The 7,100-nt window shown below is 37.5% G+C and overlaps 1 protein-coding gene across 2 annotated transcripts; it reads left to right on the forward strand.

Moving 5' to 3' along the window:
- Window positions 1-394: 394 nt before the first annotated feature.
- LOC107798243 (BTB/POZ domain and ankyrin repeat-containing protein NBCL-like) lies at window positions 395-3,141 on the forward strand. 2 transcript variants are annotated; one of them, XM_016621216.2, is made up of 2 exons: window positions 395-1,180; window positions 1,915-3,141. In XM_016621216.2, the coding sequence occupies exons 1-2, from the start codon at window positions 701-703 to the stop codon at window positions 2,899-2,901; spliced, it is 1,467 nt and encodes a 488-aa protein (XP_016476702.1). In that variant the 5' UTR covers window positions 395-700; the 3' UTR covers window positions 2,902-3,141. The 2 variants fall into 2 exon arrangements, with proteins under 2 accessions (XP_016476702.1, XP_016476703.1); XM_016621217.2 differs by having other exon boundaries at window positions 1,918-3,141.
- The last annotated feature ends 3,959 nt before the right edge of the window (window positions 3,142-7,100 follow it).

The raw sequence follows: 7,100 nt of genomic DNA on the forward strand, positions 1-7,100 counted from the left end.
CCATCGGGTTCAAAATAAGTGACTTTTTATCCTTTGTCACGTTCCTTAAAAAAATGCTAACTGATAGAGGAAAAAAATATATTTTGACTATATTATCGTTAATTAAAATTTGCATATTGTTAACTTAACATATTGAGATATGTAAATAAGGCAAATTTTGAAAAATAAAGTTAATTTTTTCTCGATTATGTAAAAAGATACTTAGTTTGGACCAAAATAAAAAAATAAAAAAATCACTTATTATGGACAAAAAAGAGTAATAATTAAACCTTCACTATCCAAGTAAATTGATACTTATAACTTAAACCATATCCATATTCTTTCTTCATTTCCTTTCTTTTTAAATACCTCAGCGGGCCAAGGATAGCAGCCATATTGCTGCCCCCCCCCCCAACTCCCACAAAAAAATCTAATCACACAACACAACAGAAACACCATAGATAGAGAATCTCACAACAAATGACATGTACAGTTGATTACTTCATCTAATCTAATGGTAGAAAAGGGAAGAAACAAACAACAAAATATCCATTAAATGAAGTAAAGCCACTAAGCTTTACTCTCTGTGTGTTTGTGCATGTGCCCATTCTCCTATTAGGCCTTCAAGTGCACTATCTTTTTCTCTCTTTTTTCCTCTCTACTGTTTTAGATCAGTGCTTTAACTTCAAAAGTCTAGCTAGCTACTCTCTTTTCTCAGAATATGACTCCTGAAGACTCCTTAAGAACTCTCTCTTCAGATTATCTCAATCTTCTCATCAACGGTCAAGCTTTTAGTGATGTTACTTTCAGTGTTGAAGGTCGTTTAGTTCATGCTCATAAATGCATCTTAGCTGCTAGGAGTCTTTTCTTTAGGAAATTCTTTTGTGGGCCGGAGTCACCCGGTGGCAGCTGCGGCCCAAGGATAAGCCCCTTCAGCGGCGGACTAGCATCGTCGCCGAGGGGCACGAGTGGTTCACAGGTGATACCTGTGAACACAGTAGGGTATGAAGTTTTCTTGTTGATGCTTCAATTTTTGTACAGTGGACAAGTTTCAATTGTTCCACAAAAACATGAACCAAGGCCTAATTGTGGGGAGAGAAGCTGTTGGCATACACATTGCACCTCAGCCGTTGATCTTGCCCTTGATACTCTTGCAGCCGCTAGATCTTTTGGTGTGGAACAGCTCGCTTTGCTCACTCAGGTTTGTGTTTTTCCTTTCCTTTTAATTTCTTTCTAGCATGTTATGTTCTTTGAGGTGTTTCACTTTTGAAAGCGGGTAATAAGATTTTCTTTTTTTTTGTTGTTAAGGGATCTTTGGCTAATTTTTTCATCGAAGCTTGAAAATTCAGAGAAATCTAGTACTTGTTTCTTTCTTTTTTTCCCTAGGTTTCTTTTTGCAGAATCACCAGATCCAAGTTTTTCAGAGTTTATATTTGCGGCTTATACACAGCTTAAGGAAATAGTACCAAATGCTACCTTTCTTTCCTCTTTCATCTTAATTTACCAAAAGTTGGTAAATTTTTGTAGTGGAATCTTGATCGGTAATGTCTCATCTCATAAGTGTTTTTCTTGATTTCATGTATAAGATTTTTCAGTTATTTGGATTGACCTATTATCTATCTTTGTGCTCCCAACTCGAAGGTTTCCAAATTTGGTTTCTTGATTTCACCGGTCTTGTCTTTCCACTGTGATGATATCAAATCTTTCCTAAATAGTGATCTACTTTCCTCTTTTGGTTCTAAACAGCAACAGCGAATGACCGATGGAATTATTAATGCTAAATGAATAAATAAATACCTACCCTACCTAATCACAAATTCGCACAAACACATTGGACACATAAAATTTTCCTAGATATGCAAAATTCCTCATTTGTAAATCCATTTGAATTACAATTTTATTTCTTGTTTCTTTTTTTGACATTTGTTTTATTAGCAGAAGCAATTGACAAGCATGGTGGAGAAGGCTTCAATTGAAGATGTGATGAAAGTTTTAATAGCTTCAAGAAAACAAGACATGCACCAACTTTGGACTAGTTGTTCTCATTTAGTTGCAAAATCAGGCCTCCCACCAGAAATCTTAGTCAAACACCTCCCTATTGATGTTGTAGCCAAAATTGAAGATCTCCGTCTCAAATCCTCCATATCACGAACAAGATCATTAATCCCTCATCACCACCACCACGAAATTCCTTCGACCATTGAGCTGGAGGACCATAAAATTCGACGAATGAGACGAGCCCTTGACTCGTCAGACGTTGAACTTGTCAAGCTTATGGTAATGGGAGAAGGCCTAAATCTTGATGAATCACTCGCATTGCATTATGCTGTGGAGAATTGCAGCCGGGAAGTAGTGAAAGCGCTACTCGAGCTTGGTGCAGCTGATGTGAACTATCAAGCCGGCCCCAACGGCAAAAGCTCGCTTCACTTAGCAGCTGAAATGGTGTCACCTGACATGGTCGCAGTTCTATTGGACCATCATGCTGACCCGAACGTTCAAACCATGGATGGGATCACTCCACTCGATATTCTCAGAACCCTAACGTCTGATTTTCTATTTAAGGGTGCTATCCCCGGACTCACTCACATTGAACCGAATAAGTTAAGACTTTGCCTAGAACTTGTTCAATCAGCAGCAATGGTAATATCTAGAGAGGAAGGAGAAGCGAATAATAATCCGTCTTCGGATAATATATATCCTCCACATGTTCGTGAAGATCATAGTTCTAGTACAAGCAGTGGGAACAACAATTTGGGAAACTTAAACGTGGATTCAAGAATGGTGTATTTAAATCTTGGTGCAGCACCTCATCATCAAATGGCATGCAAAATGAATGAAGGAGATCAACATGATTGCAGCAGCAGCCACAATACCCAGAATCCAGCATCAATGTACCACCACCACCATTCTCATGAGTATTAATTAATTTAACGTTACCTTTCTGTTAGTTTCAAATATATCCACTAGAAATTAAATACTTCTTTTTGCTTCTATCCTTTTGATCTCTTCTTCTTCTTTAGAGAGATAAATTGTCTATAATTTCATGGAGTTGAGAAACAGAAAGCAAAAGGCTGATGATTAAGAAATTACTCTCACATGGGAAATTACTATATTAATCATTTTGAGTTGCATATTTGATATTACCAATTAACCCCATTTTCATCTTCATCTCTTGTTCTTTCACTTTCTTTTTCTTTCTACTAGTACTTTGTTGGTTTCTGGCAGGGAAAGCTTGAAGGTAACTTATGGCTTCGGTGGAATCCAGTAGTTGTATTTGTATTAAGAAATTCAAAAGAAAAGTACACAATAATTAATTTTAGAACCCAATTAGTAACATCTAATATCACTATCCTAATATTTAAAATCAATAACGTTTAAATCTTGGTTTCTGGTAGGTCTTTTTTGTTTTGTTTTTGGGAGTGTTTTCTAGGGCTTTCAGAATGATAATGCAGTATGCATTTAGCTTTGGATTTGGAGAATTTGTTCATCACTCTCCTGGGGGATATATGATGGGACAAGAAAATGAGATTTCAAGTTTTTTATGGAGAGAAGGGACGCAGGTCAATCTTTTCAACCTTGGCCTGTCAACTCCTATCGTTACCTTTTCCTTTTTCTTCTTTTAAAATGATATAGTACTTAGTACCAGTACTCCTGTCGTTTTAATTATAGGTTAACCTATTTCCTTTTAAATTACAGGTGGAATCTATTTCTTTTTTTTTTTTCGTGCAAAAAAGAATGATGATTTTTTATATTTGGAAATAATTTATCTTTATACAATAATTTATAGTAACATAAAATATATGTGTCTCATTTTGTGTTGGAGTATTAAGTATCTGATGTTTATATACACAATTTACTGCAACCAATAATTTTCTTGTGTTATCCTCGTTCCACCACCCAACTTCCCTCTTCATTTCTGTTCATAAAGAAAATATTTATTGAGTACTATATACACATTATTTAATTACATATTAATTATTATTTTTCAACGTTTAATTGAGAGAGTACTACTTGTTTATTTGCAAATTTCATGTGCATGAACATCTTCTAGACCGGATGTTTTTCGTTTCTTGTGATGGTGGGGTTACATGTTTCTTACCATTTTTGGCCTTTTTACTCTAATGAGGAATATGAGCTGGACCTTTATTATTCTTTTTATTTTTTGGTTATGTAAGAGACTTGATAGACTTAGAGATAATCTTCTTTTATAGAATTGTATTATGAAAGATATAGTTTCGCTTTAGAAAATGTGGTTGGTTGTCTTGCATGAATGCAACAGTGTGTGTGACTTCACGACGTAATGGTTACTATTTCCAAATTAAAAATTAAAAAATTCTTGATTTATCAATATATCTTCTGTTTTGTCTTGCACCCTTTTCTACGCACAAAAAAAGAAAAGAAAAGATAAGAGTAAATTAATAAAAAGGAAACGAAATCCTTCGAAGTGAAACCCTAGCTAGTTTAATTAGGATAATTAAGTAGGTTTCACCAGCGTGTGGAACTATCTTGAGTATTAGTTTGAAGGTGGCGATCTTTTCCTGAAACTTTGCAGAATTACTTTGAAGCATTGTTGCAATGCTACTAAATTGATTTTTTTTTGGCTTGTGATAGTCTTTTTCTGTACTTTGTTTGTCTCTGAAAACAGCAAAAAAGTTAGTAACAGTCAAGAATTTGATTTGCCTTGATTAGTGGCATGTCCTAGTAACTATTTTAACCGTAGTTACTTCTTTTTCCCACAGTTTTGGAGCTTCTTGTTCAACGACAGATTATATACATATTTCTAAATTAGGAAACAGATATGGGTTCTAAGAATTTTTATCAGCTTAATATGAGTAATTTATAAATTCAGCAAATACCCTAATTCTTTTTTTGCATCCTATTGTGTTATCTATGAGTATTAGTCCATATCAAATGAATTAGGAGGAATATATTTGTATACGGTCAAAACCGATTAGTCCGTCGTATGGACTGGTCGGTATGATAATACTTTGATCGAATGGCAGCTTCGTAATACCAGGTCGAGGTCCGAACTCAGGTCATCAAGCTTCGAGTTCTAGGACCGATCAATGACAAGCTCGGTATCATTATCGAGCTCGTATCCAAATCGAACTACGGGGCGAGGCGAAATTATCGAGCCTAAGATGCATAGGCTGACTGACACCGACCCCGAATCAGTACCAGACTCCGAGTCAGAATCGAGCTCGAGTCAAGATTGAGAGCTTGAGTCAATATCGAGCTCACAAACAAGAGCCATTGCAACCACACCAGGAGAGAGAATCTTGGCAGGAATTAGGGAAAAACTAGTTCCTTATGGGTTCCCCACTATTATTTTTTATTATATCTAAAGTATGATCCCCCACTATAAATGGGGATGATTGTTGTTTCTGTGAGGACATTCACACGTTGTAGAAAAAGATTATTCCTTATATTGAAAGATCAATCCTTTGAGCTCTCTTACTTCATTTATTTCCTCTTTTCAACAGTTTTTATCTTTCGTTCTTATAGTCAAGATTGGATATTTCTATTTCTCTTTATAATTTGTATCATGCTATACTACATACCCTTAGAACTACGTACAAATTCAACTCTATCTGATTTTTTGGGTAAACAGTTTGGTGCACACCGTGGGGCTAAGGATAACAGTGGTTATTTGATACAAACCGGCAACACACACCATTTTACGCTTGTCTTTTGAGAGTATCTTTGGCTTCAGATTAGCAAGTACAAACCCCCGATTAATGGCTTTACCTATCGACAACGAAGCCGACCTTCAAGATGAAACCAACAACTTGACCCCCAGGGCCGGAAGGCCGCTTGTCGAGGTCGTTAAAGCTCGAGTCGAAGCACCACTAGGCGTTAATTCACATATGGCCCTTGAGACAAACCAACGTTCTGAACCTGAACATAGCATTCATGGTGGTGCTCGATCTGCAGTCCGAGACACCCATACCATTGAGGAAAATGGCGTCAGCTTGTGTATGATTTTTAAAATGTTGCAAGCCCAATAGGTAGCGATAGCTCAGTTGCAGAGCCAAACCCAGTTACCGAGCAGGCCGGAGCCTAGTCCACCTCGAGAAATTGCCCACAGAACGGAGCCAGCCATAATGAGGTCAAATGAGCAATAATCGGGGACTACTCTCGAAATTGCTAAAATAATCGAGGAGCTCCCAAAGCGAGTCAAAGCCAATGATAAAAAAATAGAAACATATAACTCAAGGGTCGATCAGATCCTGGGGGCTCCACCAATGATAAAAAGGTTGGATTCCAAAATATTCGTGCAAAAGCCTTTTCCCTCGAGCACAGCCCCAAAACCAATTCCCAAAAAATTTCGTATGCCCGAAATTTCTAAATATAACGAAACGACCAACCCCAACGAACATGTCACCTCTTACACGTGTGGCATAAATGGCAATGATTTAGAAGCCGATGAAATCGAATCTGTGTTGTTAAAAACATTCGGAGAGACCCTCTCGAAGGGAGCAATGATTTGGTATCACAACCAACCACCGAATTCCATCGACTCATTTACCATGTTAGCAAATTCTTTTGTAAAGGCACACGCCGGTGCCATAAAAGTCGCAACAAGGAAATTGTCCTTTTCAAGGTAAGACAAAAAGATAACGAGATGCTAAGGTAGTTCGTATCTCATTTTCAAATGGAATGAATGGATCTGTCACCAGTCACAGACGATTGGGATGTTCAGGCTTTAACTCAAGGTTTGAACGAACGAAGTTCGACTGCTTTACGACGGTTGAAGCATAACCTGATCGAGTACCCAGTTATCACTTGGGCAGACGTACACAATCGGTACCAATCAAAAATTAGAGTCGAAGATGATCAGTTGGGGGTTGAACTCGCTGCTCGAAGGGATATAAATCGAGAACAAGGTCCGATCAGGGACCGATACCGACCGTATAGTGGAAACCACATAATCAATGAATCGAGAAGTAACCCGGGACAAAGCAACAAAAGAAGTGATCGAGGTCAAGGGTCTCGGGGGCTGACAGACAGAAGTGGGTTCGACAAGCCTACCGAATCTAAGGAAGCACTACGATTATCGGAGTATAACTTCAGCATTGACGTAACTGCCATCGTGTCGGCTATCGGACGTATCAAAGACA

This window comes from Nicotiana tabacum, chromosome 15 (genome assembly GCF_000715075.1).
Source record: "Nicotiana tabacum cultivar K326 chromosome 15, ASM71507v2, whole genome shotgun sequence".
NCBI lineage: Eukaryota > Viridiplantae > Streptophyta > Magnoliopsida > Solanales > Solanaceae > Nicotiana > Nicotiana tabacum.